At 40.0% G+C, this 23,706-nt stretch overlaps 2 protein-coding genes across 4 annotated transcripts in view; one reads left to right on the top strand and one right to left on the bottom strand.

Annotated features, from left to right (window-relative positions):
* Positions 1-899: 899 nt before the first annotated feature.
* On the bottom strand, positions 900-8,993 carry LOC140357945 (adenylate cyclase type 8). The gene is made up of 22 exons (XM_072442538.1): positions 8,829-8,993; positions 8,661-8,744; positions 7,997-8,186; positions 7,154-7,879; positions 6,936-7,085; positions 6,723-6,853; positions 6,530-6,641; positions 6,318-6,445; positions 6,081-6,239; positions 5,780-6,008; positions 5,532-5,702; positions 5,360-5,460; positions 5,012-5,213; positions 4,842-4,928; positions 4,593-4,753; positions 3,675-3,756; positions 3,428-3,586; positions 3,219-3,365; positions 3,040-3,132; positions 2,835-2,949; positions 2,537-2,739; positions 900-1,560 (listed from the first exon to the last, which is right to left on the bottom strand). Exons 3-22 carry the CDS (start codon positions 8,150-8,152, stop codon positions 1,342-1,344), a joined length of 3,531 nt encoding a protein of 1,176 aa, XP_072298639.1. The 5' UTR covers positions 8,153-8,186; positions 8,661-8,744; positions 8,829-8,993; the 3' UTR covers positions 900-1,341.
* A 4,445-nt stretch (positions 8,994-13,438) lies between these two features.
* Positions 13,439-23,706, top strand: part of LOC140357916 (protein EFR3 homolog B) — a 30,654-nt gene continuing 20,386 nt past the window's right edge. Inside the window, exons 1-2 of one of the 3 annotated variants that reach the window (XM_072442497.1) lie at positions 13,439-13,545; positions 13,991-14,129. In XM_072442497.1, coding sequence (XP_072298598.1) covers positions 14,123-14,129 — 7 coding nt within the window. In that variant the 5' untranslated portion in view covers positions 13,439-13,545; positions 13,991-14,122. Of the gene's footprint in view, positions 13,546-13,990; positions 14,130-14,859; positions 15,125-16,279; positions 16,453-23,706 lie in introns of those variants that run through there. The other 2 variants (XM_072442489.1, XM_072442506.1) reach the window with 2 other exon arrangements.

Genomic DNA, 23,706 nt, shown 5'->3' with positions numbered 1-23,706 from the left:
GCATGGATCTACTATATTATAGGCATAAAACATGGATCTACTATATTATAGGCATAAAACCTGGATCTATTCTATTATAGGCATAAAACATGGATCTATTCTATTATAGGCATAAAACATGGATCTATTCTATTATAGGCATAAAACATGGATCTATTCTATTATAGGCATAAAACATGGATCTACTATATTATAGGCATAAAACATGGATCTACTTTATTATAGGCATAAAACATGGATCTATTCTATTATAGGCATAAAACAGGTATAATCACTACAAGTCAGAAGTTTGGACACTGCTTCTCATTCAATGTTTTTGTTTTTGTTGTCGTTTTACTACTTTGAGCATTGTTAATACACTGAAGACATCAAATGCTTAAATGTAGCAGGATGTGAGGAATTGTGTAGCAAAGAAAATGTGTTGAATAAAATCAATCCAATCTAAATATGTTTTCCAATGTATGTTCAGATTCCTCAATGTAGCCACGCATTGCATTGTGGACAAAGCTGAAAAACACTGGCCTTCTCTCAATGAGCTTCATAAATTCACTTGAAATGACTTTACTTCTCTGCTGTGCTTCAGGGTTCATCAGTGAAATGTCATGAGTGTGTGAGGCAGTGACCAAAGAAAAGGGTGGCTATTTTGAATAATCTAAAATATATGTTATGAGTTATTTCCCTTGTTTTGTTTAGTACATTCCACATGTGTTCAGTCATAGTGAGTGTTCAGTCAGTGAGAATCCACAATGTAAATAGTCCTGAAACCTGAAACTGTGTGTAATGAATCTAAAACAAAAACGACTGGATGAATGAAGTAACACAAGCACTTTCCTCCTTGACACTGCGAATATCCAGTTACACAACAACATGTACATAATAATATTAAGGATGAATAGGCCTGGATGACCCAACTGCTTTATTATATTGCATGAGAACAAAGTAAAAACAGAAGTTCTAGTGCAAAAGAACAGACCTGGGTAAAGTTTATACAGACAGTACCTTGAAACAATATACAACAAAATAAATACATTATTTGGACACCAGGAATAATAATAATAATAATGTAAGAAGAAGAAGAAGAATGGAGATCCAAAATAAACCATAAACAATTTGAAATGGGTGTAAAAAGTGCTGCAGAGGCCATTGGTAATGAGGTTAGATGAGTTGAACTGAGGTATTCTGTGGTGTTTAGGCTTTGTGATCCATACAACGTTTGTGACTTGAAACTGTTCATAACAATAAATTACAAATCAATTTTGTAGTGTTGACACAAAAACAATATAGGCCTATGACAACATAATAATTACAAAACAGAATGAATGAATGAATGAATGGGATTTCTCAGCAACGAATACTGGGTGAAGCCAGACCGTATCCTCTGTTGGTCTCTCTGGTTCTCTCCTTTTCTCTGGCCTGAAGTAGACCATACACAACTCCAGCCAAAGTAACACGTCCTGCTTTTCGATCTCGTCCTGAGCGGCTGAACTGGGCAGCACTGGCCGTCTTGTGGCGGATGGTGCTGATGAAGTACGTGCGGACTTTACCCTGGCGCTCACTCACCTGTAATAACACAAAGTCAATATAATGGAGAGGAGTGTGCAAAGCCAGTGCTCAACATGTTCAGACCCTTGACAAATATTTAGAGTGAGGGATAAATATAGTTAATTATGGATTTTTATTACATTTGAAATTTGAAATTAGGTGTGTTTTTTATTTTCCTTGCCATTTCTATACATGTATAGTTCCCAAACAACAATATAGTTGACAACCGTAGCCGTGTTTTGGATTGTTCTGCAGGGACAAGCATATTTTGATGAAATGTATGAATTCATTTCAGTTATTTTACAGTTGGAGTTGAAAGTAGTAGATTCTAACTTCAACCTGTCTGCTTTTTACCACTAGGTGTCACTGTGTCTTTTTTCTTGAGTTCCACATACTTAGCAGTTACTATTGTATGTATATTAATAATGTTATTGAATGGTTTAAGGCAAGACACTGCAGGTATATTAAAAACCCTTAAATTTAAAAGTATAATTAATTTGAAATTTCTCCTGTAGTTTATTTGTATAAATGTAAGAATAAAATGTTTTCATCATATAAGGTATTTGTAAAAATGCCCCAAACTGCATATTTAGGACATGTAAATCTGTAAAATGGATAGAGGCCATTTCTGGCTTCATTTTGGTAACATATTTGATACAACAGCAAAAACATAGAGGGGGGTTTATGATATTGTGTTTAGTATTTGAAAAAACTAGAATCAATCAAAATCTTTGGTGTGTGTAGGTGCAACTTGAAGGGCTGATCTTAATGTCTCCAGTGGAAAAGGCCTTTTTGACAATGACCATTGAAGCTACAATGTCCCTTACAAATCTATTGATGCAAGTGGATTAAATGAAATAATACAACAACCTTGGGTTCAGATTGGACAACAGTGCTGCTTCCACGTGAGAGCAATCTGACATGATTTGCCTGAATTTTAGTTTACCATTTACTTCACAGTAATAAAATAATGCAACAACCTTACGCGACTCACCCCTTTCACAAAGATCTCCCCGCGGAGCTCCAGGACAAAGCCCCACTCTGCCAGGACTCTGCGGGTGGGCTCTGGGACCTGGATCCGCCCACTCACCCCAGTGCTGTCCATCCTGCTGGCCAAGTTAACAGTTGACCCCCAAATGTCATACTGAGGTTTAGTGGCCCCAATCACTCCAGCAATCACCGGTCCATGGGCAATGCCTTGTGAACAATCACACACGCATAATATAAAGCAAAATGTCATGATCAGTAATGGTGCATTTTGTACACAGCAGCTGCCAATCACTTATACTTACCCACACGCAGCCGGAAGTTTTTGGCTGAGTGCCTGTTAATCTCTTTGAGGGTCTCGTCCATTGCCAATGCAAACAAAACAAGCTCACTCAGGTGATTCCACTCGTCCATGCAAGTCTGCAACAGAGTAAAGAGTGTGCATGGGCCCCGAGTTCAGGAGGAGCACAAAAGGGCAAAGTGGGGGCAGCTTTCCTCATGATGGCTCACCTGTTTGTCTGGAGCTAAGCCAGATGCAGCCATATAGCAGCTACCTATGGTCTTGATTTTCTCCACATACTGAAAGTAGGACTCCTCCAACAACTTAACACAATGACATACAATGTCATTAGCCTATTGTCTCTGATGTTTGTAATAAATTAAAAGGTATTCAAATAACTCAAAGACACCTCGTCAAATCCAGCAATGATTTCATTCAGTAGTCGGAGACAGTCCACTCCTTCATGTTTGATCTCTTTCTCTTCAAAGTACTCGTCAAATCCAGCAATAGAGGCAAACATGACCCCAACTTCATCGTACGACTGAGAATACAGTTCCTAAAATTAGAACAGCAAAATTAGAATGGGAAAAGTACAAATTATACATGCTATTTTCATACCATATCATGTTTGCTTCGCTCCAGAAAATGCCTTGCAACATGGAAAGGAAGGATATTGTACAGAAGACATTCATTTTGTTCCCTCAATTCTCTCATGTCCTGTACTTCCTGTTGGGCCTGCAAGCGCCAGAGGAAGTCGAGCCTGGCCGTGGCTTCCCACTAAACGGACAGAACACACATTGTTCCACATTTCAAAGTACAAGGACTTTTTCAAACTATTGACACAAAACTGTTAAAATCTCAATACCTGGCGTGCATTGTAGTAAACAGTAAAAATAAACATAAGCATGACAAGGACAGATATTCCTTTTCTTCTGACGTGGTAAGATCTGTAAATTAGAAATGCACGTTAATTTTAGGCCTGCACAATGTCTGAAAATTATAGCATTATAATGGGCTGGAATGTTGTTATAAACTGTGAATATATAAATATTATATTATATGTTCTATGTTATATTAAAGCAAATATATTTACTGTATGCCTTAATGTATTAGTAATATTCGGTTAAAAAGTAACTTAACAGACACAACACAAAGACAATCAATGCAAATTTAAACTGAAAAATCATGAATGAAATGAACCCTTTTCAACGTTTTCATTTTAAACACATTTTTAAACAACTTCAGTCAGAGCTTGATGCTATTGCGTTAAATTTAGTGTGTCGTGATCAGAGGTGGGTAAAGTTACTTCAAAATAATATTAGTACAAAAGTATTTTAAAAAAATATTATGTAAACTATTACTCAAGTAACTCTAGTAACTTTAAGAGTAACTGTCTGGACGTAACATCTGATTTATAATTGTATAAATCAGATTGTTGTAAATGTAATTGAAGTGAGAAAACATTAAATTAGGATAGACACAAAATGAGAAAAACTAAATTATATCTGAAGGAGGTGCAAGAAAACACAGATAATTTCATATTGTCAACATAAAGTGTTTGTCAAAACCAAAACTTTTTACCCAAGTTACTTCAATAAAAAAAACATTACTCAAGTAGGAATAAACATATAGGGTCAGAAAGTTACTCCAAGAAGTATAATGTAACTGAGTACTATCCACCTCTAGATGCAATATTTATGACTGTATTGTGATATCAATAGTTTTGCAATACATTGTGCAGCCCTTTTGTAAAATGTTCAATACACAAACGGCAGACACCGACCTCTGCAGCACGTCTTGACGCGTGAGTGATCCAAAGACTATGTGAATGAGGTACGAATCAACAGCCACAGCCAGGAGCAACACAGCAAGCTTCAGGATCGAGTTCAGACGAAGAAAGACGGCACAAGTGACCATGGCAATGACGCTGCTCAGCACAAAAATCTGCCAAAACAACAAATTCAAATGCTAAGTTGCATCTGGTATGACAATCGATAACGGTTAAATTCAAGAGAAATACAAGGTTTTTTACTTCAGGGTAAGTACAGACTGTGAGAGGCAGTGCTGCAGTTCTTTCTGTGGCGACAGTCTCTCCGGAGTCCGTCACGATGCACCAGACCTGCATCACAAACAAAACATTTCTAATCTATTTCAGCACTGTGCAAATAAATAGCCCCGGAGCTCTAAACTTGACTCGACTACCATGTTTGTAGAGGCGAGGCCAAAGTTGAGAATGAGAGCAGCTAGCGTGAGAAGGTTGCGAGCACTGTTGTTCTCGTGGATCCAGCAGCAGAAATGCTGCAGCACTACAGGGGCCCACTTAAACTCTTCAGCCAGGGCAAGCAGAAGCAACAGCATGTAGGCAAATAAAAAGACTGAAAACTGGAGCACTGCTGGCAATATCCTGCGGACAGAAAACCCCCAGGTAGAACAAGCGAAACATAGCTAACAGTATAAAGCGGTGTAAAGTGTTTGGGATGGGAAACGAGCAGCATTGCATGGGTCTGAAGTGTGTATCGAAGGCCTTGAATCAGACTTTGGGATCTGTACCTTGGAGCAGGGATGAGAGCCTGAGCTGACATGAGGAACAGCAGCATCATAAAAGAGCACACTAAGTTGGAGTTGAACATTTCATCTCTCATCTGTGAAAACTGGGGGAGAAAAAACAGGTAAAAAAACTCAATGCATTGCAGGTTATTGGAATAGATATACAAGAACTCACCTTTTCCTCAATGTGGTTGTCCTTGAAGACAAGGGTCAATGGTGTGATATGCTCCTTGTGCATCAGGTCACTGCTGCGAACCTCTATAGCATGTCTGATACGTTTGTTAATCTCTTTCGAGGTGGAATGCCAGATGTTGGTGAGTGATCCATTTGTGAAAGACGCCAGTATCTATATTGAATAAAACAAACAATAGATTATAAGAACATAACGGTTTGATTGATGGAAATTAGAACTGTATCACTTACGCCATTTGTGTCCATCACTTTCCCGAACGGTGCATCTGGGCTCCAAGTTTTAACTGTCTTTGTGACTTTGGGCTCAGCGTTCATATTTATATCATCATATTCGGGGAGAATGAGAAAGGTTTCAATTTTGTGTTTGCGTAAGAACTCATTCCTCTCCTGGCCATGGCCATCTTCAGTTTTGTAACAACCTTGTAAACAATCCAATGTTGCTCGAGAGATGTGGATTCGTCTGGAATATTCATAAAAAATATTTAGTGCCAAAATCAAACATGATACAAATAGAATCAAACTTTAGAGTTACCCTGGTACACCTCCAGCCTCAAGCATATTGGCAATGCCAACATCCCAAGACCAGACATCAAACTGCCATTTCTGTAGGCCAAGAACCCCACATAGGACAGATCCTGAGTGGATCCCAATCCTCATGTCCATGTCTAAGTTCATCCGTTTCCGTAAATACCTATGATTGGATATAGATAGTAGAAAAGTTAGCAATTTTGCTTTAGATATTTCAAGTAAAAAAAGAAAAAGAACTGACCGAATGGTGTTAATCATAGCCAGCCCCATCTCAACACAGTGTTGGGCATGTGCACGTTGTGGCTCAGGGACCCCAGACACACAGTAATAACAATCACCAAGTAACTTAACCCTCATACAGTGATGCTCCTGAGAAAAACAGAAAAATAATTATTGAATCATATTATTGTCCAAATGCAACACACCACAGTCATCTATAGGCATTGTTCTCACCTCTGCCAAATGATCAAATTGTCCAAAAAGCTCATTCAATAAGCGAACTAGATCTTGTGCTGCCAAGGTCATCGAAAGAAGTACAAAATTCTTGATATCCGCAAAAAGTATACTGAAATGAACGAAAAGATTGTGATTAGTGATATGGAGGTGCCAAAAAGACACTCTATATCTATATGGGAACATGATGTACCTGACGTCTCTATATTGGTGAATGCTAATCTTATGAACCTCATGAGATAGGAGATCATCTTCCAGAGTGTTCATATCGGAAATCATCTCTAAGGCAACAAATTGAGGCAGGATAGAAAGCACCAGCCTGTCCTGTGTGGTCCCCAGCAAACATGTTATGAAACAGTATGTTATATTATTGTTATTGTAGAACAGCAGGCTCTATATCATCTACCTGTCTGTGGTTTTCTTGTTCTAATTTGAGACGCCCCTCAATGCAGCGGCGAGTCTCAAGGAAAACCTGTCTCTGGGCATGATCTGTCAAGTAGTGAATGAACAAGCCAGCTGTGTTCATTCCCAAATAAAGTAGGCCTTTGGCAAATACCTGCACTCAAGAATAAACAAATAACAGTTACTCAATGTCAGTAACAGTGCTGTATGTGTGACTCGTACCTGTCTTATGAGGACAGCATCACTGTATGAACGGGTCATCTCCACCATAAGGTGCAGCACTGAGGTGAGGCAGCCAGCGCACATGGCCCACAGCAGCGGTAAAGGTAGCAGGGTATAAGTAACAAAAAGTGAGAACAAGACATACCAGGAGGGGTCTTTCTCCAGTCCATAACCCAGCCCTCCCAAGACCTGCATGGTCTGTGATAACCAACAAGCTACACCAGCACAGTGAAGCCATGTTGGCGACATAGAGTCTTTGCATGATAAAACCACAGTACATAAGAAAAGAGCTAAAATCAAAAAAAGAATTGTAAGGCACCCAAGCAAAGCATCTGATGTTTCCTCAGGGGCAAGTGCAAGGTACAGAACTAATACATGAAGCTTGGCCACAGCATCAATGATACTAGTGATGGCGAGAGAGTTACGTCTTTGTTGAGAAGAATGTTGCTGGTAAAGTTTCTCAAGGTCACGAGATTTAAAGGTGTGTCTTAATGTGGGTATATACATCCCACGAACAGTATGGCCCCACCGCACAAAAAAGTCTGCATCACTGGCATAATCATGGCAGGTTCCTCCAGCGCTGCTGGTAGAGCCTCGAGGGTGCACTCTGAAGGATGATGAGCGCCGCTTTGTTACCCCACGTAAGGCTTTGTTACGGATCTGGCGGTTGATCTCCTGCATATAGGCATCAGTCACAAATATCTGCCGAGCTGGCTCCACACCCACCTGCGAAGAAATTTTTTTTATTCCCATTAAGGGATGGCTATACATAAAAAATGATGTAATTATGAACTTGACTTGGATTTTGACTTGATGCAAAATGTGGTTTGTTTTATTGCTGACCTGAGCAGAGAGTTCCTTTTCAACAATAACGTGTTTGACAGCCTTTTGCCAGAGCATCTTCTTCCTGCGCAGGCCTGGGGACAGGCTGCTGTTCACATACACCGGCTCACACAGCGCCATCGCAGAGGTCTGCGTGGTCTCTGCAAAGGTCACCATGAGCTGCTAATCTCAGTCAGGTATCAACGACAGCCTGGGGAAAAATATTCAACAGAGTTTATTCAACTGTAGTACTTTATACAGTTTTCAAATCCATATTGAAAGGTTCACAGTGTGACTTTTCCACTGGGTTTGCCACCTGCCAAGATTTATGTAGTGCGCCAGTAAAAAACATAGGCTTCTGGAGAGGGTCCACGTGTTGGGGTCGTGTGTGCAAGACAGCAGCTTGCCTTAAAGCCAGATTTAGATTTGAGCTGGTTACTGCTTTAAGAGTTGAACTCCAAGTCGGTCACTCAAGCTGGAGACACTCATGGCATAGCAGCCTAGCATTCATATGTTTATATTACATTAGTGACAGCAATATTATCATCAAATGTAATAGGTATTTAAATATCACCTGCTAAATAATAACACAATAATTAACACTGCTCTTGATTAGACATATAAAGCAATATTGTAATGCAAGGTCATATTCTTTCTGACACTATGATTGTAAATTGATTATTACCTGTGTCATTTCTCTTCTTATCCACTGTCAGATTTCGTCCACAAAATGAAGCCAACCAGTCCATTGCAAAGGATGGCTAGCGATCTGAAAAAAGACAAAAAAAATGGAAAAGAGTTGTTATCCCAAATTGTTAGACCATAAAATGATCAAAATAAATAAAAGCCCAACCGTGATGTATGAGACGATCCATGTGATAGTAGGTCGCCACCTGGACTGTCAACAACAGAGCTGAGGGAGTGTGCAGCGCAAAGAGGATTAGTTAGTCAGCAGCCACTCGTGTTGGCCTTCGGGGCACTGGCACCAAGGTAACACTGACACAATGTCCTGACATCATGTTTCTCTTTTACTGGCATTTTCAATTGAAGGGCTGATTAATTTGAAAATGTGCTAATTATATTAGATAAAACAGGCTGAAATACTTGAAACTGGGTTATATTAGGTCTATTTATCCCATATATATCCCTTTATTATCATATACAGCAATATTTTCGGTCCTTTTTATGAACCTTGGCTTGTTTTTAGCAATGGACTGTACTCATAGCTTCACATGGCTGTGTTTGCTTTACATGTAAGCTAGTTAGGGATATTGATCCTTGCTTTGCTTATTTTGCACCAGGCAATGCACAAAGCCCTTAAAGCAGATCTAATGAGTTCCCATCTGCCACACCATGATTGTGCGGCTAAACCTTTCTTGCTCATTACAGTATAACTAAAAATAACTCCAATGCCAAAGGCAATTACTTCTGCTTCAACTGCTCCAACATCAGCACAACTCCATCATACTGGGTAGGCCTGTTCATAATCAGTCAGAGCAGGCCCAGGTCTAGACCAAACTGACGGTACATTCGAGTTAATTAATTGTCATTATTTAACACAACTGAAATGAGGGTGCAAAGTCTCTGTAGACCCGGGCCTGAGTCAGAGTAATTTAATCATGCGTTGCATTGCTATTAAATAATTAAACATTTACTGGAAGTTAGTGTCTGTTGTTTGCTACATGTTTATATGAGTGAGCTATGAGTGAGTTTATTATTTCATTGGGTATGAGTGCTTCACTGCTTTCCATTTTATTATTTATAATATGCCTTTCAATAAGGGCTGGCCAATTAATCTAAAAAATTTAATCAAGCTCAAGATTCAGTCATTTCTAATCGTCAATGATATGGTCTTGTAATTGATAGGACCACAGCCATTACCTGGTCAGTAAATGCTTGTAGCAGAATCGACTATTATTTTTTGTGTTAAATGTGACTAATTAAAAGAAAGTTAATATAAAAATACCCTTGAATTGACACCCTTTCGCTGCCCAGTGGTTGAGTAGTTAAAACGTTCGCAGTGTGGTGAGTTCAACAGGCCAAAAAACCCTTTAAAAAAGATGTCCGCCTCTTCCTCAAATTTGACCGCTGCACACGTGTGAGAGAGAGAGAGAGAGAGAGAGAGAGAGAGAGAGAGAGAGAGAGAGAGAGAGAGAGAGAGAGAGAGAGAGAGAGAGAGAGAGAGAGAGAGAGAGAGAGAGAGGAAGGCCAAACCGTTTAATCTAATTAGTGTTAAAGCTTACTGCTTTGGTTCTGCACTAATAAGCTAAAAAGTGCTGAAAAGCTAAACCAGAATCAGAATCAGAAAGTGTTTATTGCCATTGTCAATGAACAGAATTCACAAACATAGGAACTTATCTTGGTGATTCGGTGCAATATAAAACAATGAACAATGAATACGTCAAAAAGAGAAACAATTTACATCTGCTATGGGATAAAAATAACAATAGAATTAAATAATTAAAATAATAATTAAAAAGACTTAATATGTACACAAATTTACAGTTGAGTTTACATATGTAGTGCAAAAAGTGAACAGTGCAGTGAGTGATGGAATTATGGTTAAAGTGACAGTGTTTAGGAAGTGTTCATGAGTGCAACGGCAGAAGGAAAGAAACTGTTCTTGTGGTGGGAGGTTCTGGTCCGGATGGACCGTGGCCTCCTGCCTGAGGGGAGTAGCCTCCTGCCTGAGGGGAGTAGCCTCCTGCCTGAGGGGAGTGGCCTCCTGCCTGAGGGGAGTGGCCTCCTGCCTGAGGGGAGTAGCTCATATAGTCCGTATCCAGGGTGACAAGGGTCAGCTGTGATCCGATCTGCACGTCCCAGAGCCCTGGAGACGTACAGGTCCTGCAGAGATGGAAGTCTGCAGCCGATCACCTTCTCAGCAGAACGCACAGTGCGCTGTAGTCTCTGTTTGTCCCTGGCTGTGGCTCCAGCGTACCACACGGTGATGGAGGAGGTGAGGATGGACTCAATGATGGCCTTGTAGAACTGTACCATCATCTGCGCTGGCAGCTTGGCTTTCCTCAGCTGCCGCAGGAAGTATATCCTCTGCTGGGCCTTGACTTGGGCTGTGACTTTCCTGAAGGCCATGATCATCTCGTTGAGCTCCAGGTTGTTACCGCTGCACCAGGACACCAGCCGGTCCACCTCCCTCCTGCAGACAGACTCATTTCCGTCCGAGATGAGCCCGATGAGGGTGGTGTTGTCCGCAAACTTGATCAGTTTTACGGAGTAATGGCTGGAGGTGCAACAGTTTGTGTAAAGGGAGAAGAGCAGAGGGGAAAGTACACAGCCCCGTGGAAATCCTGTGCTGATAGTCCGAGTGTCCGAGAGACATTCTTCCCCTGCTGCACGCACTGCCTCCGATCCGTCAGGAAGTCAGTGCTCAGGTTCCCAGGGAGTCCAGATGCTGCAAGATGAAGTGGAGTGCCAGGTTGATGGCGTCGTCCACAAACCTGTTGGCTCTGTAGGCAAACTGCAGCGGGTTCAGCAGGGGGAGGTGAAGGACTTGAGGTGGGGAAGGACCAGGCGCTCAAATAACTTCATGACTACAGCCACAGGTCTGTGGTCATGAAGTCCAGTGATCCGGGGCTTCTTGGAGACAAGGACAATGATGGACGACTTAAAGCAGGCTGGGACATGGCACGACTCCAGGGAGGTGTAAAAAATGCCAGTGAAGACAGGGGCATCAAAAGTACATTGTCTTTTTTGGCACTCACTCCCCACTATTATTATTTAGAGTTCTATTTGCTGTTTGTTATTCAGACCTAATTTTATGTTGTTTGTGAGCTACTGTATCCAAGTAAGTTCCCTTGTGGATCAAAACATTTTGTCTAAGTCAAAGTTTAGCCTGGGTTCAACTCTTTGGTCCAGGTATGACTGATGGAGAGCACCATCTACTTTCTGTAGGTGCTCATGTTTATTTAGTCAACTGCAGAGATAGGTTAGGTTAGGTAGGTTAGATAAGGTAGATATGATTAGTGGGATAATACACTTAAAGTTAAATACACAATTTAACAGCATGTTAACACAGGAATTAAGCATTTCTGTGAAAGGAGTGAATTTATCATATTAGTAAGTATGAAAAAGAAAATTAGATTATTGAGCTATAAGACTGGATTTCTGTTTGCAACGAATTTTTGTATGTTCATTTAATGCAAATGTTTATGGTAATGTGTAAGATTAGCACTTGAAAAGCTTTGATATGTTGAAAGAATCCTTTGGCTTGGAGAAGCAGGACCTTTATATGTATTTACAAGGCGTTATTATAACCAAAAAAATGAAACAAAAGTAATGGCCATTATAACTCTCTTATAATTCAGAACTTTCAATGTTTTGTTGTTTGTGTTGCACCGAATCACCAGGACAAGTTCCTATGTTTGTGAATTTTGTTCATTGATAAATGGCAATAAACCCTATTGTGATTCTAATTCTGATTCTGATTCTGAATGATATTAAATATCAAAATGATATAAATGCATTGCTAATCTGGACATCTACTACATTAAATACATTAAAAGCAAATGGGAAAGAGAAATAATTTTGTTTTGACGGACGAGGAGTGGGAAAATGTGTGTACATCCCAGTGGAGGACCACAAAATCACATGTCTGGAGGAAACTTTGTTGGAAAAACGTGTCACATTTTTTCATAACACCATGTCAAAGTGCTCACAGGGAAATGCTAACTATTGGAGAAACTGTAGCAGCCAGGAGGCAATCGTGTGTTTTGGGACCGTCCTGTGGCTCAAAAATACTGGACTGAAATTAACAAGGCACTGCAGACTGTTTTTTGACAAAAGAATTATGTATTTGGGCCTCCGATCTCCTGCCATGAACACAATAAATGGATACCTTTGAAATTTACTTCAGGCAGCATGTCAAAAGGCCATCACAAAGAAATGGATGACAAAAACATCACCAACAATCAATGACAGGACTGACACGTTTTGTTGTATTTTGCCATTATTATTATTTTTCATTATTTCTATTATTATTTCTATTATTATTATTGTTATTATTGTCCTTTTTGTTTGTTTAAATATCCAAATTTGACAAATTTGAAATTAATAATAATTATATATATATTATATATATATATATATATATATATATATATATATATATATATATATATATATATATATATTTCAGGCCTAATATTATATATGATGTATATATGTATATAGTGCCAGTTGAAAAAGGGGCAGATAAAGTAAGATTGCTCTTCTTTCTGCTCCTTTTCATTCATTCTTTTTTTTTAACTGTATGTCTCTGATAATGTATTTTATATGTTATGAAATAAATAATCTCATATTTGACTTCACCATTGACACAGTAGGACTTGTTTTGGTGTAGTGTCCATGGTGAACAGGGTTGGTTCTTAGTCATTCTCTGGCTCCTCACTCACACATGACATAGAGGCATAGACATATAAAGAGGAAGCTCCAGCTGGTAGTAGAACCTGAGCTATTCCTAAGATTTAAACAGCACTTGCCTTTGGTGTGAGCCAAGCACTGTCCACAGCGCACATGCCAAATATCTGAAGGACCTAAACTCTGTTTGCTTTATGGTAAGTGTTGTGCTCTGACAGTGATTGACTTCGATCAAACAGATCTGTACAGTACACACATGCTAATCTTAGCATGTAGCATAGCATTTTGTAAACAAACTTGTTTTATGTGTTGTTATATTATTCGTGTACGTCCGTATTATAACATATTTTATATTCAGGCAATTCCGATGTTGTCTGAATGTTTAAGTCAAATAGAAATTAAAAAAAGGGTTAATTAAACCAACAGGACTCCAAGTGCCAAGTTAGCACACTACAGACACCACAAGTAGGTATTTAATAGTATTACATTTATAATCAGCTAATTTGTTATAATCTTTAGTTGCTGATTGTGATGGAGGATAATTACATCAGGGGCGCTAAATATGTACATTTGTAAATGTTTGGTCGGTAGACCTTTCGCTAAACTGGCTGAGCTAACCATGGTACTAACTCACCTCCGTAGGCCAAAGACGATCCGGGGGTTTTCCTGACTGACAAAGCCGCGGAGGAGACGCTTCGCGGGGCGTGGTGGTGTTCGACGATTCGCCCTCTTGGAACCTGGGGAAGTAGCGCCACCTTGTGGAGATAAATCAACATGACTGGTATGTACTACTATGACTTTTTTACCGTTGATAAAAAGGGTAGAATTAAATGTCGTGGCAAATATCTGCATACATATTTTCAGCACAGCCATTTTACAACCATCATGCTAGGCCAGTCACCATAACTACTATATATTTTGGACTGAATTAACTTATTTTAAGATTTTAAGTTGTAGACTGTTGAATAATTGGCATCTAGTATTAATGATACTAACTAACAACTTGACTGTCTGTCTGTCTGTATGTATGTATGTATGTATGTATGTATGTATGTACGTACGTACACATGTATATATGTGTGTGTACATATGAGAAATCATGTTGTAATTTGTATGTTACAAGTCATTTTATGTTAACATAATGTAATTTCAAATGACTTACCAGATTTCTCTGGCACTCCATCTCCACTGGCTGCATTCCTCAAACCCCAAACCCACAGTGACTGTCAGTCCTACGGGTTCCTTGTTCCTTTCTGTGGTTGGCTTGTCCCGTGCCTCGAGACAGGGGCACAGGGGCTGTATAGTGGGGCCCATTGTGTTAGTGAGATGTTTATTAATGAGTAAGAGGCATTCGGAGAGCAGAGCCACAGTAGATGTTCTAATCGCTAATCTCTTTCCTGATATAGCTGCTGTATTAATATAGATTACCAGCAAGGAGATTTCAGGAATATGCAGTGTTAGTTGAAGGACTTCTTTTCTTGTGTCATTATATTGTTTTGCTGTGTCTGTTTGAAAGGATCATTTGAGATCAGGTTGTATAATGCATTCTCCAAAGTTAAATTGTGAGAATCTGTGGACTGTCTAGTGATTGTAGACATACTTGGACATCAAGAGTAGGTAAGAGTTTACTGTGTGCTGTAGCATATTGTGCATTTGAGCTCAGTGGGCTGCTGTGTGGAGTGTTGTTCAGTATGCCCTTGCCAGCGCCTGATGTTCCGGCCACTCAGAGGCTGGCACTGGACTACCGTACCCTTCTGGACCATCGTGGTGGCAAGAGTAAGTGATAACAGCAAGCTTTCTGTCCCTGCAAAGTCGGCTACTTGTATTTGTTGATGTGAGTTTGAAAAATACTGTATTTGTTGATGTGAGTTTGGAAAATACTGTTAAGAATAATTTATTATCAAAGACAATTATACATGGTTGATTAGTGATCCAGATCACTGTTCAAGAATAGGTTTTGTTTTGTGGCTAATAAACGATTGCATCCAAGAATGACCATAGAATTTTAATTCACAAAAGTTTTGGTTTTTAGGGAATTAAAGTGTTGACACATTTTTTGCAAGTTAGATTGGTACAAAATTATGTATCAAACACTAGACAAAATGTATGCCTTTTTAAATGTGTTGATTATCAACGTTTTCCTTTCCTGAATAGGACATTTATTACTCTTAGAAATATAATTATACACTAGCCAAGAAATATGATTTGATCCCAGTGAAGTGCTTGCCTGCAGAAAAAAAATAGTGAAATATGGATCGGAGCAATTTGGTGCACACACATATATTTTTTTATTACATTTCATAATTATACCGGTATAAGCAAAAATAGTAGGCCTATAGCTACTTTTAAAAGGTTTCTGAAAGAGTGATTTTTGTGATGCCAATGTGTTGTCTAGGTTGTTTTTAGACTTCGGAGGAGATCTTTAGGAGACATTGTAGACTCCAGTATTAACTGGGGAGACCCTGAACACATTAGATGACACTATGTCAGACTTATGACTGGCGTTTTGATGAGGAATACAACGGCAAATCAAAACCGCAAGGATCAGCAGCCCCAGGCTGAGGGAGAATAATGATGGGAAACCGGAAAGAATGATGCTGAGAGGATGGAAGGGGCGCGTGCGTGCGGAGATTGCGTGGGCGGGAGGTCTTTCTCTCCCCGTAGCGCGCGCGCGTCTCGTCTCCTTCTGTTTTTCCCCGCGTGCCTCGTGCATGTCTCGGGGGCAACACGGTGAAAATGATTGGACGAAACGTAGGGGGGCGTGAGTGAAACCTGCACACACGACCACCTCCAACCTCACTCAGTCCCTTCTTTTCCTTTTTTTTTCTTACGCTGCTGGAGACGGAACGAGGGAAAATCCAAGGTCACCACGGCACGCTCGTCAGTGACGTGGGCTCCGTGCAGGCGCGAGCGAGTTAAAAAGACCCGCTCTGCACCAATCACGCCGCTCAGTCAAACGGTTCTCAGCCCCGGGCGCACGTGCACATCATACCCATAGCGTAAAAAGCGCGGTTTAGTTGCGTGTGCGGGTTCGTGTGCGTGACAGGAGAGCCGCAATATCATCCGGACACAAAACGCAGCCACAACATCACGATCGATGTACGGTAAGAGATTGTGTGTCTCTTCTTTGTCGTGGCTGTCATGCAAGCTGACCAGTTCTGCAGCATTCTTCTGGGTTTTCTTCTTCCGTGTGTGGGACCTCCTCGTCTCTAGTCTGTACAAGCATGTTATGGGAACACTAATGGTACACTTTGGTAACTTAATCTCTTCTTTTTTTGTGAATTGAAATGCAGTGTGTCGCTTATTGATTTGGCCTGGCACAGTGGAATTGCTATGTTGTTGTATTATATTCCCAAGTGAACTGTGATCTTTACTCGTGCCCTTGTACGGTAGTTTTTCTGGGACAGGCTGACGTATGGGCTACTATTGATTATTTGGCCCTAATTCACAATGTACTCTGCTTCTCCTTTGCTCTTTCAATAGACATGAACTGCCAGCACAGTTAACAGCTTAAGCGGCGAGTTTGTTTGTTTTGTCTGAATTAAGTGAACAATTTAAGTGCTTTTCAGTGGTGGAAGAAGCACTCAATTCTGTTACCTAAGTATGAGGTGTTGAGGTAGCTACATCTACTTTCAGCGTTTTGCACTGTTTTTGCTTGCACAGATCAAATGTAGTGATATTGAAATAGAATTGTGCTGATAATTGGTCAATAGAAGCGACTGAACTGAATTTTCTTGGTTATTTAATAATGTTTAACCTCCACCATTTCAGCTTGTCTCAAACTGTAAGGAAAACATTTAACATTTCAGCTCAGTTAAAGTGTAATGGACGTGTCAGTACAGATGCCAAAAAGTATCCATCTCAACTCTACGTGAAATGTAAGTAAAATACAGATACCTAAAATTGTTAAGATCAGTCCTTTTATACATTTTGTACTTTGTTTCTTTCCACCACTGGCGCTTCTAACCCCCATTTTTGCCTGTTGGGCTGTGATTCATGGAGTGTCATTCGGCCGTATGTCATGAGGATTTGTGGGCGGCTCGACCTGTTCATCTCCGTGTTGCGTGTATTATATCAGACGTGTGTTCGCCTACCTATACCGGATCAAATCGGTGTTTGCATCTGGCAGGCTTAGACGAATAGCACGCATAGAATGAACTATAGTGAGGGCAATATGCTGCAGAAGAATGCCATTGCAGTCACGTGTAGCTGTTATTTATTTATTTTATTTCCCAAGGTTTGTTTTTGGCCTGTAAGCTTTATTAGACAGGACAGCTGAGTGTGAAATGGGGATGAGAGAAGGGAGGACATGCAGTAAATTGTCATTGTTGGGATTCGAACTCTCGACACCGCCGCCTTAACCACTCCACCACCCGGCAGAACAAGTAGGGTTTTTAAAATGTATTTAAAACAAATGTTATTTTCCCTCCTGGTGAATTTGCAAAGCACACAAGACCTGTGATATTTGGTTAATCCGCTGGGCTTTCGTTCTGTTTGCTCAAAAATGCTCCTCCATCTGCCCCTTCCTGTTTATAGAGAGAGTTTGTCTGCGTTACTAGCCTGGGGTAAGAATAGACTTGGCCTGTCTTGTCTCTTCTCTCTTGCATTAAAAACAACTGAATTCATTGTAGACATCACATTGTGCACATTGTGCTTGCTTTGCTTTTTAATGTAATGTGACTTCCTGTGAAGCTGAAGGTTGAATCACTTAACAAATCCTTCAAAATGTGCCTTATTGAGTGACTTACTAAGGCTGTGCACTTAAAGGCCATGTCACGTGACCATAAGAACAACAAAGCAGCTTTAAACAAACAGCAGCTACATACACGAGACTGATATGAGACTGCAACAGTAAAAACAACAGTATTGCCCTATAAGAAAGAATAGGGCAATTAATTAACTAGCAGTGTCGGAATTAACTAGCAGTGTATTCCCAGTAATACTCAATGTTTTTTGTCTCAGACTAGGGCTACTCACTTAAAGTAAATGAGTTTATTTGCTCTTCATGAATCTGCAGAATCTAAAAATAGCCCATAATTTCTTTCCTGCAGTGGTGTATTTAATTTAAATTTGTGACAATGTTTGAGCAGACTATAGCACGTGGTGCGCTCTGCTGAGAAGGTGATCGGCTGCAGACTTCCATCTCTGCAGGACCTGTACGTCTCCAGGACTCTGGGACGTGCAGGTCGGATCACAGCTGACCCTTGTCACCCTGGATACGGACTATATGAGCTACTCCCCTCAGGCAGGAGGCCACTCCCCTCAGGCAGGAGGCCACTCCCCTCAGGCAGGAGGCCACTCCCCTCAGGCAGGAGGCCACTCCCCTCAGGCAGGAGGCTACTCCCCTCAGGCAGGAGGCCACGGTCCATCCGGACCAGAACCTCGAGCCACAAGAACAGTTTCTTTCCCTCTGCTGTTGGACTCATGAACACTTCCTAAACACTGTCACTTTAATTCTAATTTAATCAATCACTCTGCACTGTTCACTTTTGAACTACTTCTGTAAACGTACCTGTACATTTTGTGTACTTTATCTTATTAATACATTGAAATAGTTTTTCTTTAATGCATGCCTTTTATTTGTTATAATTTGCTTCATTATTGTTCATTGTTTTATGTTGCACTGAATCACCAAAGCAGGTTCCTAGCCTGTGAAGTTTGTTCACTGGCAATAAACCTTTTCTGATTCTGATAAACATTCAGTGTGTCCCGCTGGGCTGTATCTTGTATTGTGTCATGAAACTTCACTTTCTCTGTATGTTTTTGTCAATGGGTTGTGCTAACAGGAATCCCTACAGTTTAAACATTGAGCTGGTCAGAATATGGTACAGTTTACTGATTGTCTGTCAAATTGCAGATTTGTCGCTTAATTAATGGTTATTATCTATTGTAGTAACTGTATGTAACCACAGGAATCAAAAACTGGAACAAAGTACACCCCCTCTCTTCCAGCATAAATAAACAGAGAAGAGCTTCACAAATCCATTTTTCAACCCCACAGACGTGATTGTTGTCAGTTAAAAGGACTTTGAGACATAAGATTAATGTGGTGACTTTGTGGAACCGATCCCAAACTAATAATAATGACGTTCAACATTTGTGGATCATAATTTCTTTCAAATCCAGTGAATCTCCCATAGAGTTTTATCGGCCACCGCCCTCCATCTGAAATTAAGACATTATAAAATCATTCTATAACGGGTGGGCAAACTGCGGCCAGCGGAATAAATATGACGTGAAATGAATTAAATAATAGATTCAATAGCCTATATTTGACAGAAAAGTGATATTTTATTTGATATTTAATGTTTTGGATATTATTTTTTTTTTACATGATCGTGGGCCGGCCTGGATTCGAATATGGCCCTCGGAGGAAAATAATTGCCCACCCCCGTTCTATAACGTGAACCTATTGTGTTTGTTTGTCTTTGCATTTCACAGTTCTTCAGGCTTTATACACGTACACTTCCTGTCTTCATCCCCTTCACGTAATGTGCAATCGCTAAGCTGCAGTTCAGACGCAAATGCAGTTTGCAATCTGTTAATGGACCCATCCCATTGTAGGGTGATAAAAATAGCTCTGTGATTAGCTGCTGTGGTTTGGTAGGTGTGGACCCCATCCATAAGTGTCAGCGCCTACATGTCTGTCCACCCCTTCCCCGGTCGTTGTTTGTTCTGTGCGCTAACTAACACCCGTGATTTAGTGCTCAGCTGCGCGCCGCTCGCAGCCTGGCGTGTGGGCCCATGTGCGGCGCGGAGAGGGCCTGGAGTCCATGCAGAGTGGGCGGATGTCGTGAGACCCCCTGCTGTTCACGCTCCTCACCTCCTGTCATTGTCACTGCTGTTTTCAAAGCAAGCCTGTTATTACCGACTGCTTTTTACATCTGTGACAAAACACAAACCGTGTTTTGTAATGGGAGCGCAGGAAGTAATTGTACAGTTTAATTAGCTGTACCGGTGTTCTAGCTTCACCGTTGTTGCGTTGTGATGAGGAAAACTAAATTAACTTGATTTTGATAGGACAAGTCTTGATGCGCTATACAAATTTGGATATCCGGGATGTTTGCAGGTTCGACTCCCGGGTGGGGTTTTGCATGTTCATTTCCGTGTATGGGTGGGTTTCCTCCTGGCAAGGCGGTTTTCCACATTAACCCATAACATGCACCATGGGTACAATCCAGCCAGTCTCTCCTAAATTCTGTCGAAATGCAGAAGGGTCTGGAATTGGACCATAGAGGGGCATAAAAACGACTATCCCAACTTTGGACGGTCCAGCCACAGCCGATAATTTGAAGCACGTCTCCCTCAAATGTGGAAGACTCTCAAATTCTCATAACATTCAGTACAAAATCCATAACTTCATTTACCTCAGATTTGTAGAGTTGAATGCTTTTCTTGTTGACGCTGCAGAATTCTGCGCTCTCTCAATCCTCAATCAATGTATTATTTTAATTTCCTTTTTTTCCTCGTAAGCTGCCATGTTTGTTTAGACATGACCTGACCATGCGTCTCTCTGATTGGATAAACCGCCTGTCAATCATGTCCTTTTGTAAATCAGGGAGACAAGACAAAAAAAACCTTAACCATATGTCAATGATCACAAAAAAATAAAAAAAAGTAGATAGAAGGCCGTTTTCAACACAAAATAGTAGTTTGTTTATTGTTCCCTTTGGTTCTGACAAAGTATATTAATACCATTCTAAAACTATTCAAAAACAGTCAGCTGACTTTTTTCTATCCATTATATTATCTGGGTATCAATTTTCCGACAACCCTTGATCATTGTGAAATACTGTATGGCTAAAGAGTTCCTATTCCAAAGAGTTTTTCTCCGTTTTGTTGTGCGTCTTTGGTGACATTGTATCAGACCTGCAAGGGTTAAATGCATTATACGCTGTTGGAACGATCGTAATCGGCATATATCACATTGACATAAACTATTTAAGCAAAAATGCCATCAACAAAACCCCTCATTTATCCGATTGTTGTCGTTTACCAGTAATTGCTCTTCATTTGTCCGCTCCTGCCTTGACATTAGTTCCTTGGTGTCTCCTCCGGTCCAGATTCGGGCTGATACGAGAGGTGCGTGGGAGAGGACGTAACGGCTTCATTAGTGTGTGAAGTGATGGAGAAGAACAGCTATGAATAGACAAGAGTTTTCAGATGAGCCCGGCTGCTAAGAAAAGTGCAGTAAATACACGCCTCTATTACTTTCTTGTATGTCTAACGGGACACTTTAAGGATAAGCCACACTTATACTGACAAAAACACGCATTGCTGACAATTTTTTTTTTCCATTGTCTCAATAATATTGAGACCATATTTTCACAATGCATCAGCCGGGCATCCGCGGGGTCCGAAAAGGTATTACAAGTTGATACATTAAATTAGCTGAACCCTTAAAAGTATTCAAAAGTCTTTATCACAATTCTATGGGTATTCTCTTTTTGGGAAGTATTAAAGTTTTGTTAGAGGATGCGTTCTTGTAGAGTAGCTTGTTTAGGTTTAAGTTTTTAATTTCAAGCTCTCTGTATGTCTCCTGATCAGGAAAGTGCTACAATGAGACCTGGGGTCAGGAACATGTACATCTTCAATTGTTTATGAAGGGTGAACCTGATCACTACGCCCTCTTGTCACGCCTCGAGTCAAACTCAAAACGTATTGTGCAATCGGATGTGTTTACATCCGTGACATGTGTGAAACAGAGGAGTTCATTGGTCCTTTGTCATTTAGAACAAAACCAAACGTCTCCTCTCAGATGAACACTTTATTGATTTTGCAGAAATCTGTGATCTTTTTTTCCTCTTAAGTAATCATGTTTGTTTTGATACAGACAGACCATGCATGTTCCTGATTGGCTAATCCTGTCAATCACGCCCATCTGAACTCGAGGGGATTATAGAGTGACCAGACTGATATTGATCTGTATAAATATATAAATATACTGAGAGATATCATTCTGGATTTTCCAGGCAAGCTAATGTGTCTGCAAATGTGCTGGTTATTGCGGGTTTGTCAAAGGTATTGATACCCAGGTAATAATCAATACTAAAATTGAATAAAATATATTAAAGAAATAAATAAATAAGTATCTTTATTTTTCCCCTCCATTCCTTATTAAGAAATGAGGTTCTGTCTATAGGAGCTTTTGTTTATAAGAGTTTTGTTTATGAGAGTTCTTCTATCCAGAGTTTTTTAAACTGCTTATAAGTCATCTGTCCTTTTCCTCTGTATCTACCTGCGTTGCAACAATGAAATTTCCCCATGTGTGGACAATAAAGGAATATCTTATCTTATCTTAAAACTGTAGTCAAAGATTCAGTTGCAGTCATCTAGACACTGTTTTTACAAGACTTTTTGACTCTCAATCTAAGGAGCTAGTCTGAGAACTATTATTTTACTTTTATTATTTTACTGTCAGTTGTAGTCATCAGGATTACACCAATTCTAAACTCCTAAAACTTGTATCTGAAGTACGAATTGGGTATTACATTCTATTGTCTAAATCCAAGTGTTTTAAAATTATTTTTATGATATCAAAATGGGTATTGTGTATTGAGCTTTACCCTAATATTGTGACAACTCTACTTGAAGTATATCTTGTTATTTCCTTGTTTGGGAGAGGATTCCAGACGAGTTAATTTCTGATTGTTTTCATTGGAAATAATGTACTTGATATTTACAGTTTGCGTATATCTAGAACAACAGTTGCAATCGTACATTTTTTTATATCGCCCTCCTTGAGGTACACATTATCGTAGGGAAATTTCTTCTCTGGCATTTGACCCATCCTCGAATGCCGCCGTCAACTGTATTAGAAAATTTCTGTGTTGTTTTGTTACTTCGAGTAGTGGGTATGTTGGCAATCCTTATGACTTGTTAGACTATTTTAAATATTTTTCTTTATTATCTTAATCTTATCTTATTAATAAAGATAGGTCTGTATAAATCTGAATGCATGCAACTATGGGCATTAGGCAGTGGAGTCACTCCACACTTAAGTGTACAAAAGTGTTACATAAAGGTCCAAATTTAAAATAAGGATTTTAAATTTTTTATTTCATATCACATCAGAAAGTACCACCTCTAGGCATCATAAAAATATTATAAAGTAGATAAATGGATAAATGTTCATTTGTACACTTCTCCCTCGCTAACCGTCTTTCAGACTGCTGAGCGCTCCGCGCGAGTTGCCGATTTGGGTCGAGCAGTTCCGCAAAACGCGGAGGTAAGATGCCGGTTTTCCCATGCCGTAAACAATGTTGTTTTGACGTAACGACACTTAAAAGGAAAATTATGATATAATGCTTCTTTTTCTTCTTTGGTGTTTTATGGCGGTTGGTTACATTACCGCCACC

The sequence above is a fragment of the Eucyclogobius newberryi genome, unplaced genomic scaffold (assembly GCF_026437365.1).
Source record: "Eucyclogobius newberryi isolate DKJ021-1_F unplaced genomic scaffold, fEucNew1.0.hap1 SCAF_1, whole genome shotgun sequence".
NCBI lineage: Eukaryota > Metazoa > Chordata > Actinopteri > Gobiiformes > Gobiidae > Eucyclogobius > Eucyclogobius newberryi.
The sequence above is the reverse complement of the archived record's forward strand: the minus strand, read 5'-3'. Positions and strand labels throughout refer to the sequence as shown.